This window comes from Bufo gargarizans, chromosome 1, assembly GCF_014858855.1.
Source record: "Bufo gargarizans isolate SCDJY-AF-19 chromosome 1, ASM1485885v1, whole genome shotgun sequence".
NCBI lineage: Eukaryota > Metazoa > Chordata > Amphibia > Anura > Bufonidae > Bufo > Bufo gargarizans.
In genome coordinates, this window is record NC_058080.1 from 129,587,247 (window position 1) to 129,605,569 (window position 18,323).

Here is an 18,323-nt window from a genome sequence, read left to right on the forward strand (position 1 = left end):
GCGGAGGGAGGAGAGGGGCTGTACGGAGGGAGGAGAGGGGCTGGAGGCAGGACGGGGGCCGTGCGGAGGGAGGAGAGGGGCTGTACGGAGGGAGGAGAGGGGCTGGAGGCAGGACGGGGGCCGTGCGGAGGGAGGAGAGGGGCTGGAGGCAGGACGGGGGGGGGGGCTGGAGGCAGGACGGGGGCCGTGCAGAGGGAGGAGAGGGGCTGGAGGCAGGACCCGGGGCCGTGCGGAGGGAGGAGAGGGGCTGGAGGCAGGACGGGGGCTGTGCGGAGGGAGGAGAGGGGCTGTGCGGAGGGAGGAGAGGGGCTGGAGGCAGGACGGGGGCTGTGCGGAGGGAGGAGAGGGGCTGGAGGCAGGAGTCGGACCCGGGGAGGCTGGGGGTGCCGGGGAGGAGGATGAGGTGCTCTGCACTGAGGCTGAAGAAGGGGGTTGTCATCAAACTTGTCAGTGCAGGAGAAGATGGAGAGGAGCGAGCTACTGATGAATGGCCGGGATCTGGAGGGAGCGACAGAGAGCTCTTGCTCCGGATATAGATGTCAGATCCCTCCCATACATTACACGGAGCAGGTCACAGGCAGGACCGCTGCTAGACTGCAAGCTCCTAGGCCGAGTTCGTTATAGGCTCCAATTCCCTGTCATGTGCAGGTTCATTTTCCCCTGTAGAAAATGCAGTCACTTTAAAATGCTGCGTAAAGCAGTCTGCGTTTAAAAAATGCCACAAATTAGAAAAAAAAAACACCACTAAAAAATTCCCGTCTGCCCTGCATTTGGTATTTTCCATAGAATTCCTCTTAACTTCTGGAGAGGATGTATTTTTTTTCAGCAAAAAAGGCACCAAAAACACAGGCACAGAAAGTGCTGAAAAATCCCACAACATCCTGTGTGTGAATCCACCCTCGATACGGATGACGTCCGTGTGCGTTCCGTATTTTGCGGAGCGGAACAGCTGGCCCCTAATAGAACGGTCCTATCCTTGTCCGTAATGCAGACAGTACTAGGAAATGTTCTTGTTGTTTTTTGCGATATGGAATGCACACGGAGTAACTTTTTTTTTTTTTTTGTGGACCCATTGAAGTAAATGGTTCCTCATATGGTCCACAAAAAAAACGTAACGGACACGGAAAGGAAATACGTTTGCGTGCATGAGCCCTAAGGCTGCCCTCACACGCTGTGGGTTTTGTACATGAACGTGCTGAAATCCATGCGCTCGCCGCCCCTTCCAAACGGATGGAACTCCTCTTTAGTGGCAGAAAATTCTACTACAAAGTCCGCAGCGTGTGAAGGCATCCTTACTGTTTTTCTTATTTTTTAATACACTTTAAAGGGTTATGCAACCCCAAAAATGCCTCCTCATACTCCCGGGTCCCTCACAGAGGTTGTACTTACCTGGCTCCCCGGCACCCGTGTTGCTTCTGACAGCTGCCGCTGCATCTCCCCGTCGCGCAGATGACAACATTCTCAGGGCAGCCAATAGCAGGCCACAACAGGAACAAGCCCCCCTAGCATCACCCGCGAAGCTAGGGAGGCGCGTTCCTATCGCGTCCTGCTAATGGCTGCCCCCGACACCAGATATTTTCATCCGCGCAACGGCGGCCGTCAGAAGCGACGCAGGTACTGGGGAACCAGGTAAGTACAACCTCTGTGAGGGACCCGGGAGTATGGGGAGGCATTTTAGGGGTTGGATAACCCCTTTAAAGGGAACCTGTCACCTGGATTTCGTATATAGAGCTGAGGACATGGGCTGCTAGATGGCCGCTAGCACATTTACAATACCCAGTCCCCATAGCTCTGTGTGCTTTTATTGTGTAAAAAAAAAAATGATGTGATACATATGCAAATTAACCTGAGATGAGTCCTGTCCCTGACTCATCTCACGTACAGGACTCATCTGAGGTTAATTTGCATATGTATCAAATAGTTGTTGTTTTTTTACACAATAAAAGCACACATAGCTATGGGGACTGGATATTGCGGATGTGCTAGCCGCCATCTAGCAACCCATGTCCTCAGCCCTATATACAAAATCCCGGTGACAGGTTCCCTTTAAAGGGGTTCTCCGCCTTCTTTTTTTTTACTGATGATCTATTCCTTTGGATAGGTCATCAGCATCTGATCGGCAAAGGTCCAACACCCGATACCCCCACCGATCAGCTATTTGAGAAGGCAGCGGCGCTCACAGAAGCCAGTGACATCACACCTATAAGTCACAAGGCTTGGGTGCAGCTCAGTCCCATTGAAGTTAATGTGGGCTAAACTGTACCCAGGCCACATGACCTATAGTCGTGTCATCACTGGCCGGCGGGAAGCTACTGCGAGGGCCGCTGCCTTCTCAAACAGCTGATTGGCGGGGGTCCCGGGTGTTGGACCCCCACGGATCAGATACCGATGACCTAGGATAGATCATCAGTATGATAAGGACTGGAGAACCCCTTTAATTGAAGTGTATTTCATTATTTAAAGAGATCATCGTCTCCAAAATGTTCAAATTGAAGTTAATTAATTTTCAAAGTAAGAATGCCGCCACGTAGAGTAGGAACACCAAAGCATAACCGTGTGTTCCTTGTGGAAATTTGGTCTTCTGATCGTGAGAAATGCCTCTTTTTATGTTTACGCAAATACGGTTTTCAGTGCACTGTGGGCGGAGCCACTCTGTTCGGTGCACCTGACTTCCCCCTTAGCAATCACTACTTGTCAGTCATTCTCAACTTTGAAGTGGTGGCACTGCTTGCCTTAATGTCCACGTCCACATGCGCGTCTACGCTCTCTGACAGGCTCTTCCATCAAGAATTTCCATGCCGGGCGTCACGTCTAGTTTTTTAGATGAATGTCCTCCCTCATGTTCAGCATCATCTGTCAGAGCTTGGGAGGCGAAGTGAGTCACATCTTGACCTTTTATTTGAATCATTCAGCTTCACGGTTTTTGGGTGGAGATGTCCTATAAGGGCCATGAAATACACTCATTTGTTACAAGTGCTTTAGGGTGTGGATTTTTTTAGTCACTTTTTTTTGTCATGTTTTACTTGCTTTTTTTCTGACCACTGGGGGAGATTTATCAAAACTGGTGTAAAGGAAAACTGACAGTTGCCCATAGCAACCAATCAGATTCCACCTTTCACTTTCTAATGGAGCTCTGAAAAATGAAAGGTGGAATCCTATTGGTTGCTATAGGCAACTATGTCAGTTTTCCTTCACACCAGTTTTGATAAATCTCCCCCAGTGTGGCAGCAGCCTTAGGGCACCTGCACACAATATATTCTGCACCATATCCACAAGTTTGGCGCTGTTTTTAGAGATGAGCCAACTTCATGTTATGAAATTCATTCACGCTTCGTTTGGTGGTAAAAGCAGAATTGTGTTATGGATTCCGTTACCACAGATAATAACACAATTCTATGACGGAATTCCATTATTCATTCCGTCATAATAGACGTCTATGAGCTGCATAACGGAGCCGTCCCGTTTCCGTTATGCAGGGGAGTCGTAGTTTCACCACAGCTGGAGTGCCGGTGGTTAGCCATCACTGCTATAGGGCCTCATGCACAAGACTGTGGTTTGGGTCCGCACCCGAGATGCATTTTTTTTGCGGATCAGTCGTGGACCCATTCACTTCAATGGTGCCGCAAAAGATGCGGACAGCACTCCGTGTGCTGTCTGCATCCGCACGTCCGTTCGGCGGCCCCACAATGGAATGAGCACTGGATGATCCTTCCACAAAATGCAGAACGCACACGGTCGGTATCCTTGTTTTGCAGATCAGCAATTTGCAGACCAAAAAACGGATATGGTCGTGTGCATAAGGCCTAATCAAAGGCTAGAATACAGACTGATTTCAATACACTCGTGTAAAAGTGGCCTATGGAGGTGTTTACATGCTGCAACATATGAAGGTTCCGTATGGCGGCCTGCACACGTTGCGTAATATGTGCAGTTTTTCCACGTGGATTCCGGTGTGGAAAAAACACTGTTTAGTACAGCACCAGCAAATGAGATGACACAAACAAACCTCATGTACGCTTTGCGGATTTGTTAATGGGTGGAAATTGACCTGCTGTGCGGATTTCCAAATTATGTTTGCGGTTTTAGCTGTGGATTTCACAATTTTCACTGCAAAATGTGCCGATTAGATGCAAAACTGCACAAAATCTGCAGATTATGGTGCAGAAAGGCACATAATCCACACGGAAATTTGTGCGGATCTTAAGTGCGTTCTCCCGCACTCATGTGCAGGTAGCCTAAGGGTAAATTCACACATGCCACAGTTGTTGCAGAAATTTCTGCAACTAAGGGCTCATGCACACAACCGTATGTATTTTGCGATCCGCAGAAACTACGGATGACGTCGGTGTGCATTCCGTATTTTGCGGAATGGAACAGCTAGCCCATAATAGAACAGTCATATCCTTGTCCGTAATGCGACAATAATAGGACACGTTTATATTTTTTTGCGGAACGGACGTACAGAAACAGAATGCGCATGGAGTAACTTCCATTTTTTTTTTTTTGCGGACCTATTGAAATGAATGGTTCTGTATACGTCCCCCCAAAAAACGGAACGGACACGGAAAGAATATTCGTTCGTGTGCATCAGCCCTAAAACTTAGTTCCATTCATCTGAGGCCTCTTGCACATGACTGTATGGCCTTTTCAGTATTTTGCGGTCCGCAAAAAATACGGATGACGTCCATGTGCATTCCGTTTTTTTGCGGAACAGCTGGCCCCTGATAAAACAGTACTATCCTTGTCCGTTATGCAGACAATAATAGGACATGTTCTATCTTTGAACGGAACAGAAATACGGAAATGGAAGGCAACCTTATGGGTTTTTTTTGCGGATCCATTAAAATGAACGGTTCCGTATATGGTCTGTAAAAGGAACGCAAAAAACTTAAACTATACGGAAAAAAAAAAACATTTGTGTGCAAGAGGCCTGAATGAGGTTTAAGTCAAGCGCATGGATTTCTGTCCACCCATTGAGAAGTATGGAACAGTCAGACATTTCTAAACATGAAATTCCACCCCAAGATTAAACACACGATATATTCATATTTACAAAGCTCCATGGACTCCTTCGTCCATCGCTCCAGAAATCCACCCCAGCTGCGACACCTCAGTGTATAGATGATGTATAGACATTATTTGGTAAAGCACCAGCACAACCAGTCTGACCACCCGCCCGTGTGATTAATGATCTCATTATATACAGTGTCGGTGACACACTGCATTGAACACCTCCAGTCCAAATATACGGATTCAGCGACCTGCACGAAGAGCAGGAACAGTCCTTCCCTAAGGCCCCTTTCACACAAGCGGTACGGATTGTGTCAGGATCTGTTCAGGAAAAAAATGACGGTTTTGCACTCAAGTTTGTCTGTAAATGCGTTCAGTGGTTCCGTTTTTTTTTTTTTTTTTTTGCTATATAGTTTTGATGCGCTTTACAAACAATAGAGGGAAGGACTCCCTTCCATAATGGAAACGGGACGGATCCGTTTTGCAGCCCATAGACTTCTATTATGACGGAAAGAATAACAGAATGCCTCTAAAAGGCATTCCGTCATAGAATTGCGTTTTGGTCCGTGTCCATAACTCAATTCACCAGCAAATGAAGTGTGAATGAATTTCATAAGCGGAAATTCGCTCATCTCTGCCTCTTTCTTGGGGTTGCCATTTCAGTGTTGCGGAGTGTATATGACATTTCGGTCCTTCACCTGCACACTGTAATGAAATCACAGAGACGCGTTGACCGCTTGTTGTTATCACATCTACTATTCGCTCCGGAATAGAAAATCCCTTCTGCTCTCAGGAAGCCTTTGAAATGTAAGTTTACATGAACACTTATCTAGGCGGCAGTCCGGTTAGCGATAGAGGCGGCTTCGGACCACAACAATTGACCCCATGAACCCTAGTGATAGAGACCTTATTCAGACCTCTTGGCTATATCCTGGATTCTCCATTTTGACAAACAGTCCATTTAAATTATAACAAGATATGTTAGAGATCTTACAAGTTTTTGCATTTTCGCTCCCCGCCTTCCCAGAGCCATAACTTTTATATTTTTCTGTTAACAGCCGTATGAGGGCTTGTTTTTTTGCAGAAGTTGCACTTTCTAACTCCACTATTTAATATTGTTTTTTTCTCACCATATTCTGACCTCCATAATTTTTTTTATAGTTATGTCTACAGGGATGTTTGGGGGCTCATTTTTTTGCAGAACGATCTGTAGTTTTTGATAATACTATTTTGGGGTATGTATGACTTTTCATTAAATTTTTTGGGGAGATAAAGTGATAAAAAAAAACAATGAATCATCAATTTTTTTTTTTCCATTACGCCATTCACCATACAGGATAACTTTTGTTTATATTTTAATAGCGCGGGTGTTTTTGCATGCTCAATGCCCATGATTTTTTTTTCTTATTTATTTATTTTGGGGAAAGGGGGGTGTGATTTGAATTTTCATATATTTCAAAACATTGTTTTTAACTTTTTTAGGTCCCCAAGTGGATGACAACTTGCAATCAACAGATTGCAACTTGTACAGAATAATGGTATTTGCTCCATTATTCTGTACAGAAATCACTATATCCCAGTGTTGCCACCTGCTGGCCTGAACTGGGATATATACGGATAATGAGCCTATAAGCCCAGTACAAACTCCGGCTCATTATTAGAACAGGGCGCTTTCCCTAATCTCCGCTGGGGGTAGGCGTGTGACCCAGAAGCGAGCGATTCTGGGTTTTATTCTTCTCAGACACAGTGGTCACATTTGACCATGGCATCCGAGAGATTAAATATCTATGGTTGGCGTTCCCGCCGACCACGGACATTAGCAATGGGCTCCATCTTGAAAGACCAAATATTCTCTGTACATGGATGGCGGGAAGGGGTTTCTGTTTTTTTCATATTGATGACCTAGTAATCAGATCGGCAGAGGTTGAACACCTAGTACCCCCCCCCCCTTCTCCCACTGGGTATGGACAACCCCTTTAAATACTACCGAGAAACTATGGGAACCATGATTATTAGTATAGGCCTTATGGTAGCATTTTTATATCTAAGCGCACTCTGGCAGTCTTTTTACAGGCATCACCATGACCTCAGCAAATTAGCTTTTTAAGCAAAACAAAAAAAAAAAAACACACCGGACCAAAGTGTAATCACCGTTTATTAAGTCAATAGAAAGTGCATAGTACAAGCCCTTGACTCTGAATTCTGTGTCATCTACATGGCACAACCCTCAGGTTTGGCATAGTTACGGAAAGTGATTGGAATCAACGATCAGAGACTGGTTACAGGGATACATCGATTAGGACACGGTGGGACAGCTGCTACATAGGATGAACAGATATAGTTGGATGTGGAGGGCAAACGACCAGTCGTCGGCTTAGGCTACTTTCACACTAGCGTTCGGGCGGATCCGTTCTGAACGGATCCGCTCATAATAATGCAGACGGAGGCTCCGTTCAGAACGGATCCGTCTGCATTAAAATGGCAAAAAAAAAGCTAAGTGTGAAAATAGCCTCGGACGGATCCGTCCAGACTTTCAATGTAAAGTCAATGGGGGACGGATCCGCTTGAAGATTGAGCCACATTGTGGCATCTTCAAACGGATCCGTCCCCATTGACTTACATTGTAAGTCTGGACGGATCCGCACGCCTCCGCACGGCCAGGCGGACACCCGAACGCTGCAAGCAGCGTTCAGCTGTCCGCCTGTCCGTGCGGAGGCGAGCAGAGCGGAGGCTGAACGCCGCCAGACTGATGCAGTCTGAGCGGATCCGCTCCATTCAGACTGCATCAGGGCTGGACGGCTGCGTTCGGGTCCGCTCGTGAGCCCCTTCAAACGGAGCTCACGAGCGGACACCCGAACGCTAGTGTGAAAGTAGCCTTACACAGCAAGAAATTAAACTGTTGCGACACTTCAGATCTGAGACACTGGAACAGCTTCCGACCCATGGTGCAGCACAACAGGGTCGTGTTCCTCTGATGGGGTCCTCCTTGGCCACAAATGAAGGATTCTTGGTGGCTTCACCTTACGTATGAATTTAATATAAGCCAAAATGATCAATAGCGACCTGTATTCAGACATAGCATTTCTGGTAAAACAGTTACCACTCTCTATTACAGTCTATAGGAATTACAAGAGACAGCCGCAGCTCTCCACTTTACATTCTGGCATGGCACTAGCTCGGCTGTTTTCATAACTCCCATAGGCTAGAATTACTCAATTAAAAGGGTTTTCCAGGATTTTACTATTGTTGGCCTGTTCTTAGGATAAGCTATGAGTATCTTATTGGTGGTGGTCTGACAGCCTGGCAATCAGTTGTTCTGCACTGGTGCTGGAAATACGTAAATCCGTCTATTGTGTAGTGGACTGAGCTGGGAAACTGCAGGGCAAAGTTGCAGTTACCAGTTCTGACCACTACATAATGGATGGAGCTGTGCAATTCCAGCACTACTTCAGAACAGCTGATCGGCAGGGGTGTAGGGTTTCAGACCCCGGACCATCTGCCAATGATGGTGTATCCTCCAGATCGCAGTGGACAAATCCCTTGCGCTTTCTCTTTCCGCTATTGAAATCAGTCATAGGATCTCAATAGCGGGGGAAAACGTTTCCGTTTGTCCCTATTCATGGTCAATGGGGACAAAACTGAACGAAACAAAGTGCACCAAAATGCATTCAGTTCCGTTTGGTTGCGCCCCCATCACGGACAGAATAACACTGCAAGCAGCGTTTTTCTGTCCGCGATGTGGTGCGGAGCAAGACGGATCCATCCTGACACCCAATGTAAGTCAATGTGGACGGATCCGTTATCTTTGACACAATAGAAAACTGATCCGTCCCCCATTAACTTTCAATAGAGTTCATGACGGATCTGTCATGGCTATTTTAAAGATAATACAACCGGATCCGTTCAGAACGGATGCAGGCGGTTGTATCATCATAACAGAAAAGTTTTTGCTGATCCATGACGGATCCGGCAAAAATGCTGGTGTGAAAGTAGCCAGAGCTGGCACGACCACTACACAACAGACGGGACTTTACTATCCACAACCAACAAAATCATGAGAACAGACTATTCTTTGGTAGATCACAAAATGTTCATCAGACATCTATTGTATTTCATATACAGATGGCAATCTACAATATATTTTATAATATAACAGAACCATTAGTAATGCCGCTCACTCCAGAAGCTTATAGATGCAGTAGGCAACAGTTTTCACGGGTTAATGTAAACGTATGCAAAATACATGGAGGGCTGTCAGTGACATACATGACATGGTCCACACTAGAGGAAAGAGAAACAGATGATGGAAATAGTTGCGTTATATATTTTAGGGTTACGTTAAACCTGGAGAATATATAAGAAATACATGTAGTCAGGGGAGACAAGGCTGGTTTCACAAAAATCATAATCCAAAAGCATATGCTGTTAGTATGGGTTAATACACCCACAGTCAGGCCATGATTTACGGGTGTAATACTGGCATGTGAAAATGTGAAACCGGCCTCGTGCTGCCGCTGAGCAGGAAGGTCCGTTCCAGAAGTACAAAGGCCTGTCAGGAAAGATGACCATAGACATTACTTTTTGGCAGGTATAACCCATAGATTTCTAAATGAGACGTGCATGAAGTTCTGGGTAGATGCCCAATTTTGTTCCCCTAAAAAATGCAATCTGCAAGGTTAACAGTTTGAACAACCTTTGACCAGCAGTTACCACATGTCCACAGCTTGGCACATCCTGATGAGATGCCTGTCCCATCCTATTGCTGCATGTTTTGGGGTATTAGGCCATTGCCGTCTAGTTACTTTATAGATGTCCCAACGTCTGGTCACAGTAATTAGATTTAGCATTTTCATTCTCCTTTCTGAACAACCATTTTGTGTTCTTGGAATGTCATAATATGAAAGTACCAACACATCTTCAGATGTCTTGAAGACACAGTGAGATAGTGACCCTACAGTGTTGTGGAACCCCTTCATGTACAGGTTGTTCAACATCCCATAGTTTGGCACTTTAGCTAGCAGTATTTAGGTGCCATTATTAAAATCATTTAGTATTTTTACCCAAAGTAGGGTGTAACAGGTCAAACACATTTATATATGATAGGAAATAATAGCAGCTGGACTATACATCTTAAAGAAGATCTAACAAGATGAAGCATAGTTGAATGCTAAATACTAAACTGGTGGAGTCGCTAAGTGACTTGAGGGTTCGTAGAACATCCAAGCTTTCTGTCAGACACCTGAGTCAGCAAAGAAGGGCTGGAGTTACATGTATTGCATTAGGACAAATGCTGTGGTCATTTAGGAAATAAGTAACCTTCTACCATACAGGAATTCATTTGAAGAAGATGGATTCATGTGAAAAAATAAACATTGATGTATATATTTTAGGACAGAACTCTTTGTGTGATGCATCTGAAAAGTTATATTAAGGCTGAAAGTCCAGACAAAGCTATTAATCAAAGTCTACATTTACAAGAAAAAGAAATTACTGCAAGAACATCTGGAACAAGACAACATGCTCCAAAGATCCTCGATCCACCATGTATCTCAGGATATGGAATGCCCAATACCGATATGGTGTTCGGCGTTAATAGAAAGGAAAGAAAGAAGAATCATCCACTTCAGAGTAGTCTGGCCATTCTGGATTCATTTGGTCGTGCAAATATTCTGTGGAAATTCCAGGAGTTACTAGTCTACTGGTGGTGCTGGAGGTTCATGGCTATGATCCTGCAAATAAAGGAACAGTTTTACTCCTATTATACACCACATACATGTACATTTTGGAAACAAGGATGTATATACCAGGCAACTGCTATGGGGTCAGTCCTGGGTGGTTCCACCCCTCTCCTTTGTTGGGGAACCTGTGTAGGACTCTCCTCCAGAGGAACTGCTTTGTTAGCAATGGGAAGCCTATTCTGACCCATTGGTATGCCCCCTCCTCTCTTGCTGTGTGTATGGATGCATATAAATTGTGTTCCTGCTGCTACAGCATAACTCAATTCAGCCTCTGCAGAATTTGAGATGTGAGGCTACGGCCAGACATTCAGGTTTCCCTTATGCAGGTCTAGAAGCCAAAACCAGGAGTGAAAAAAAAGAAAAAAAAAAAAGAGGCCATATACACTAAATGTCACCTGGATTTAACTAAGCAAATAGTTATGAGCCTCCTATTGGATAATTACTGCATGGGTGATTATCTTTCAGCTGGCAACAAGTTATTTAACCCCAACTGGTGCAATGAGTTGCTTCTCATTTCTTAAACAACCATGTCGAAAGACACATCTCGTGGTCGTGGAAAAGATGCTAGTCTGTTGGAAAAATTATTGGCATGTATCAAGCAGAGAAAACATTTAAGGAGATTGCAGAAACTACTAAAATTGGGTTAAGAAGTGTCCAACGCATTATTAAAAACTGGAATAATAGTATTCGAGGAAGAAATGTGGCGGGAAAAAATCCTGAATGATGGTGATCGGTGATCTTTCTTTCAAATCTTTATTTATATATCAAGGCAAAGATATACCAGGGTCAGCATACAGAATGGTATACATTGTAGCGCAAACCTTTACAACAATTGCAATGACTATGTCCTACCCCATATATTATACCTCATATTATTACGTGAAAGGCAATAGTGCCCATAGAGAGGAGACATACAAACAAATAAACCAACATACATAACCTGGATCACAGGAAGGTGTGCACATCAGTACTACTGCAACTGGCACGGTGCGGTTAAGTATAAAGTATTGCTGAGGCCAATAAAGCGAGACATATAACACTATGGCCGATGTATTATTGAAAGGAGCTATCAGCTGATGTGTTTACAGATTGTATCCATAACTGAGTCCTAAGTCTAGGTGAGAGTACTAAAAGGCAAGGAGATGCAGGGTAATTAGTGGAAAATTAAGGTTTGGGAGCTAACCCACTGGATACACACCACGTGAACCAAGGCGCCAAACGTTTAAGGCATTTGTTGTGGGAGAGAGTTTCCCAGCTAGAAAGCTCTTCAAATCTGCATATTTCCCTTACTCTCTCTATCCATTCCACTCTCGTTGGAGCCTCTGTCGAGAGCCAGTGACGTGGGACAAGGATTTTTGCCGCTGCCACAAGGTGTGCTACCAGCGAGATTTTGGAGACAGGATATTCCTTATTAGGCAGATTCAGTAGTACGATCTTGGGGGTTAATGGAGCGCCTATAGATTGAATGTCTTTCGACACCGTTCCCCAAAACCCGGTGATTTCTGAACAAGCCCACCATATGTGGTAGTTTGTGCCTAAATCTCTATGGTGATCACTTAAATGTTTGGTGAAATCAAATCGAAGAAAAACAACAGTAGAACTCAGGGCTATGTTTAATAGTAAAAGTAAGAGCATTTCCACACGCACAATGCGAAGGGAACTCAAGGGATTGGGACTGAACAGCCGTGTAGCCAGAAGAAAACCACTAATCAGTGAGGCAAACCAGAAAAAAAGGCTTCAATTTTCTCGGGAGCATAAAGATTGGACTCTGGAGCAATGGAAGAAGGTCATGTGGTCTGAGGAGTGCAGATTTACCCTGTTCCAGATGTCGGGTGGTAATAATTCAATTAAGAATTGTATAATTAATTGCACCCTGTTTCATTAGCTGCACAAATTAACTTTAGATCTCATCAATAAAAGAACTGGCGTTTATATGCCTGCCAATTACATTTTTCATATTTCATAAAAACATGAAATCATAATTTTTATGATTTCATATCTTATATGAAATAAATACCCAACACAGAGTGATGGGCGCATCAGGGTAAGAAGAGAGGCAGATGAAGTGATGCACCCATCATGCCTAGTACCTACTGTACAGCCTGTGGGGGCAGTGCTATGATCTGGGGTTGCTGCAGTTGGTCAGGTCTAGGTTCAGCAACAGTATGTTCTCCAAGAATGAGGTCAGCTGACTACCTGAACATACTGAATGACCAGGTTTTTCCATCAATGGATTTGTTCTTCCCTGATGGCATGGGCATATTCCAAGATGACAATGCCAGGATTCATCAGGCTCAAATTGTGAAAGAGTTCAGGGAGCACGAGACATCTTTTTCACACATGGATTGGCCACCACAGTGTCCAGACCTTAACCCCATTGAGAATTTTTTTTTTTTACATTTTTTGGGTGGCAACTTTTTTTTGGGGACAGGCAGTGTATCTCCTTTATACTTTCCATCTCGTTTTGATCCACTTCTGATTTTGGGTTTCCAAACTTAGCAGGAAACCCGTAGGTGTGTCCAAATCAATGCTGGATAGGAATTGTACTGTTACTCCTCAAAAAGAGGTTCTGCAGCAGCTAAAGTATGTAATGTAAGGAATAATGTACCCAAAGTATAAGTCAAAAAGAGTTATAAAAGCAGATCACCTGTAGATGTGCACTTTTATATAGTCACTTTCAAATTCTGATTATTTACAGAAAGGGGACGTTATGCCAGATTTGAGCACTGAATTGCGACATGAGCATTGTTTATCCCCTTAAGTTCATGCCCTATTTTGAGTCCTTTAGGATGCAGGGATTTTTTGTTTTGTTTTACATGACAGTGTTAGGTTGTGAATAGAGATGAGCAAATGTCATATTTTGAAATTAGGTTTGCGGTTCGTTTGGTGGTAAAAGCAGAATTGCGTTATGGATTCCGTTACAACGGACCTTATCGCAATTCTAGGACGGAATGCATAACAGAATGCCTTTAGAGGCATTCCGTCATAATAGAAGTCTATGTGCTGCATAATGGATCCGTCCCGTTTCCATTATGCAGGGGAGGACTCTAAATGCCTCTAAAGGCATTCTGTCATACAATTGCGTTATGGTTCGTGGTAATGCAATTCTGCTTTTACCACCAAACGAAGCACAAACAAAATTTCATAACATGAAATTCGCTCATCCCTGGTTGTGAACTCCAACACTGTAATCTGGTCACTGTATCTGGCGTACATGCCGGCGTTTAGTCAGACAAAAAATGCTAGCCGCAACATATTTACGTCGGCATATATGCCGGAAAGCGGCCGGATAATCACCGGATCCCATTATCGTGAATGAGATACGGCGGTGCATGGTGGTACTCTGCTATGCTGGATACGGTGAACTCCAGCAGTCTTTTCCTCCGCTGGAACAGACTGCCGGAGTTCACAGCGCAGATGTGAACCCAGCCTAACAAGAGTCTTTCTCCTTTGTGTAGACCTAGCTGCCTGCGGGCCTGTTTATATGGGACAGTGTTGGAGTAAATACAACTTGTTGACTAAGTTAACATTAACTTTTTAGCAAACTTGTATTGTTTACGGTGACCTTGGGGGGCACCTGCTGCCATGGTAATCCATAGGCACCCCATGATCAGATACCAATGGGCTGACAAAAGAAGCCTACTACAGATATCACAGCTCCTATGCTTGTACTATCACTGCTACTTACAGGGAATGTGTCCTCAGAAAATGACCAATTGTTTAAAAAAAATAAAAAATTATATATTATAATAGGCGAACGAGACGCAAATGCCTCCAAAACAGACACATTTTCAAGTGTACATTTTTAAATTGTATTTTGTTTTTACATATATTTGCTACAGGATAGGCACTGAAAACATGCACTTAATCTGCCCTGTTTGAATATGGCCTGGTTGCTAGTGTAGATTGTAAGCAGAGCTTTTATATAATGCAACGCAACAGCATTTTGCAACACTAAGGCACTTTTCAGAATGCAAATCACCAGGACAATTTCTCTGGAGACACAGAGGCACCAAGGAACTAAAGGAGATTCAGATTCTGAAGTCTGCAGAACTATGAATGCAGCTCTGGGCTATAATACAGGCCATAGTACAAGACTAAGTAAGTAATATAGTACAAGAGTAAGTAATATAGTTAGAATTTTTTTTTATTTTTTTTTATGTAGTTTAATCCATCAGACCACCAAAATAATTTCAAATGAGATTTAGCACTTACATTATGTGGAGTAGCAGGTTTTCCAGTCGCCCTTGATCCACGGAGACTTCTGGGTCTCAGCAGGTATATGGTAAAACCGATAACAAGCCAGGCCATGACAATCATTGCAATGCTAATTCCGCCATCACTGGAAGGATTGGGTCCAGGTACTGGTGAGTAGATATACCGAATACATTAGTTCTCCTTATTTGCTACTTCCTGAATAGTAATACGCCGTGGAATATGTCGGTGCTATATAAACCTTATTATTATAAACAGCGGTCATCTAGAATTGCTTCCCCCCCCCCCCCCTCTGTTTTAAAGGGTCTCATAAAGACAACCCTGGGGCACATGGACGTTGTAGAGTGTGTTCGCTGCTTGGTCAAAGTAAAAAATATATATTTGTACTGTGTTTTTACCCCCAGTAAATAAAAGATGAAAAAAAGACTGATATTCCTCGTGGTTGATACCTTTTAATGGCTAACTAAAAAGATGATAAAACTGCAAGCTTTCGAGGATACTTGGGCCGCTTCGTCAGACGTCTCTCCTCCACTCATATTGATCTGCTTTACATCACTTGTCTCATCTACCTCATTATTTCTATGTACTTTGGTGTAAATAAAAAAAATAAAAAATAAAAAAAAACGCCTGACGTCATCTTTTAAGTTAGCCATTAAAGGGAATCCGTCACCTATTTTGACCATATAAAACCGTTTACATAGCAATGTGCAATAAAGTACCTTCTTACCTACATGTGTCTTCTTTCTTTTATTCCACTTTTCATTCTTATAAAAAAGCAATTTTTGTGATATGCAAATGAGTTTCCAAGGTGCCCAGAGGGGCGTTATTACTCTGCTCTAGCGCCCAGTAACGCCCCTCTGCAGTGCCCAGCCCGCCTCTGTTCCAAGCTCCTCATAAATAAATGTCCTCCCACATACTTCCCGAACAGCGCCGCCCCCTCCCCACCACGTCATTTAATTTATTCATGCAACATCATGCTTCCTCCTCTTTTGGACTACAGCGCCGCCCCCTCCTGATTACGTCATTAAATGTATTCATACCACCGGCCCTCCCTTCCACCTCTCGGTCTACTGCACCGCCCACTCCCGATTACGTCAGTAAATATATTCATATCACCGGCCCTCCCTTCCTCCTCTCTTGGTCCACTGCGCCGCCCCCTCCCGATTACGTCAGTAAATGTATTCTTAGCACCGGACCGGTGTTTTGCCAGATTTCTATAGCTTGCCGAAAGTCTATAGCGGAAGTGACGTGAAGCACTGCGCAAGCGCACAAGCGTACTTCAGCGAAGCATTCCTGCTGCCTCCACTGGAGTAGTTCGCACACCGCGCGTGCGCAGACTTAAGGGTATAGATTTCTTAAAGTGACAGTCATCTCCATTAATTTGTACCCTCGCGGGCTCGCTGCGCTCGGCATTTAGTAAAACTGTCTCTATGCCGCCATTGATAGTAAAGAAGGAAACGGATGGTAAAGAAAACCAAATTACGTACCGGTAATTCCCTTTTCATGAATCCTCCATGACGGCATACCATGAGAGATGACCCGCCTCCAACCAGGTAGGGACAGGAAGTATAAATTTGACTCTCCTCCGGCTCCTCCTCAGTGTCTTTCTGGATCGACAGCCTAGAGAGTGTTCTTTTGAATCTTTTTTTTTTTTGCACACCATCACCTATGTGTAGGCCTATCATATTCTTATGAACGTATATACATTACATATAATTTTTAATATTTTTATATATATATATATATATATATATATATATATATATATATATATATATATATATATATTTTTTTTTTTTTTTTCATGGAGGATTCATGAAAAGGGAATTACCGGTACGTAATTTGGTTTTTCCCTTTCATCCTCCATGACGGCATACCATGAGATATAACATATTAACAACTTAGGGGGGGATTATAGCTTGAAGGACTTTCCTCCCAAAGGCTAGATCTTGACCTGCCTTAACATGGATTCTGTAATGTTTAATAAAAGTATTAGGGCTAGACCAGGTGGCTGCCCTACAAATTTGCTCTAATGAAGCGTTAGCCCTCTCTGCCCAAGAGGCCGAAACCGATCTCGTAGAATGGGCTGTAAAGGCTTCAGGAGGTGATTTCCCTAGCGCTTTATATGAATCTGAGATCGCCGTCTTAATCCATCTTGAAATGGTATTTTTTGTCGCTCTCTGCCCTTTGTTTATGCCAAGAAACTGAACAAACAAGGAGTCCGTCTTTCTGAAAGCCTTTGTGGCCTCTAAATATATAAGCACTGCTCTCCGCACATCCAATTTATGAAATCTTTCCTCCCCTTCTGTTTTCGGATTGTCGCAAAACGAGGGAACCAATATTTATTCTTGCCTGTGAAAATTAGATACAACTTTGGGAAGGAAGGAGTTGTCCAATTTAAACGTAATTCTATCTGCAGAGATAACACAGAAAGGTTCATTAATTTTCAGGGCCTGGATTTCACTAACCCTGCGGGCTGATGTAATTGCTACTAAGAACAGGGTCTTAAGTGTTATATATTTTATAGAGACAGATGATAAAGGTTCAAAGGGGCTTTCTGTTAAGCCTGATAAAACTAAATTAAGATCCCATGGTGGAGTCATAGCTTTCCATGACGGTCTCAGTCTATCTGCCCCTTTAAGAAATCTGACAACCCAAGAATGATTGGCAATTTTTTCATCAAAAACTGCACTAAGGGCTGATACGTGAACCCCCAGAGTATTGGGACGAAGACCTTTCTCCAGCCCAGACTGTAAGAAACCTAGAACTGAAAGGACTGAAAAATTTTCAGGGGATACTTTTTCTTTTACACACCAGGTATTAAAGGCTCTCCAAACCTTATTATAGATCTTAGAGGTTGTCTCCTTTCTACTAGCCGACATAGTATTGATGACGGGATCTGTCAGGCCTTTAGCTTTTAAGATCAACCTTTCAGGTTCCAAGCTGCCAAATGCAGCTTTTCCACCTCGGGATGGAGAAGTGGACCCTGCGACAACAAATCCTGATCCCAAGGAAGGATCCATGGACTTTGGATTGACATGATCTTCAAAAGAGGAAACCATGATTTTTTGGGCCATAAGGGGGCTATCAAAATAACATGGGCTTTGTCTTGCCTTATCTTCTTTATCACTCGAGACATTAGTTGCAGGGGGGGGGGGGGAAGGCATAAGCTAGATGGAACCTCCATTTTATTGAAAAGGCATCTATGCCTTCGCTTTTGTCTCTTGGATTGAGGGAAAAGAAACGGTCTACTTTTGCGTTTGTGGCTGATGCAAAGAGGTCTATTTGGGGAACTCCCCATTTTTGGGTTATTTGGAGAAAAACTTCTTCCTTTAGACTCCACTCTGTTCGACATATCTT

At 43.7% G+C, this 18,323-nt stretch overlaps 1 protein-coding gene across 1 annotated transcript in view; it reads right to left on the reverse strand.

Moving 5' to 3' along the window:
- Positions 1-9,081: 9,081 nt before the first annotated feature.
- The window catches only part of SMIM14 (small integral membrane protein 14), a 36,755-nt gene continuing 27,513 nt past the window's right edge, over positions 9,082-18,323 (reverse strand). The window contains exons 4-5 of the mRNA XM_044298434.1: positions 14,964-15,112; positions 9,082-10,739 (exon numbers count right to left, since the gene is read on the reverse strand). Coding sequence (XP_044154369.1) covers positions 10,701-10,739; positions 14,964-15,112 — 188 coding nt within the window. The 3' untranslated portion in view covers positions 9,082-10,700. The remainder of the gene's footprint in view (positions 10,740-14,963; positions 15,113-18,323) is intronic.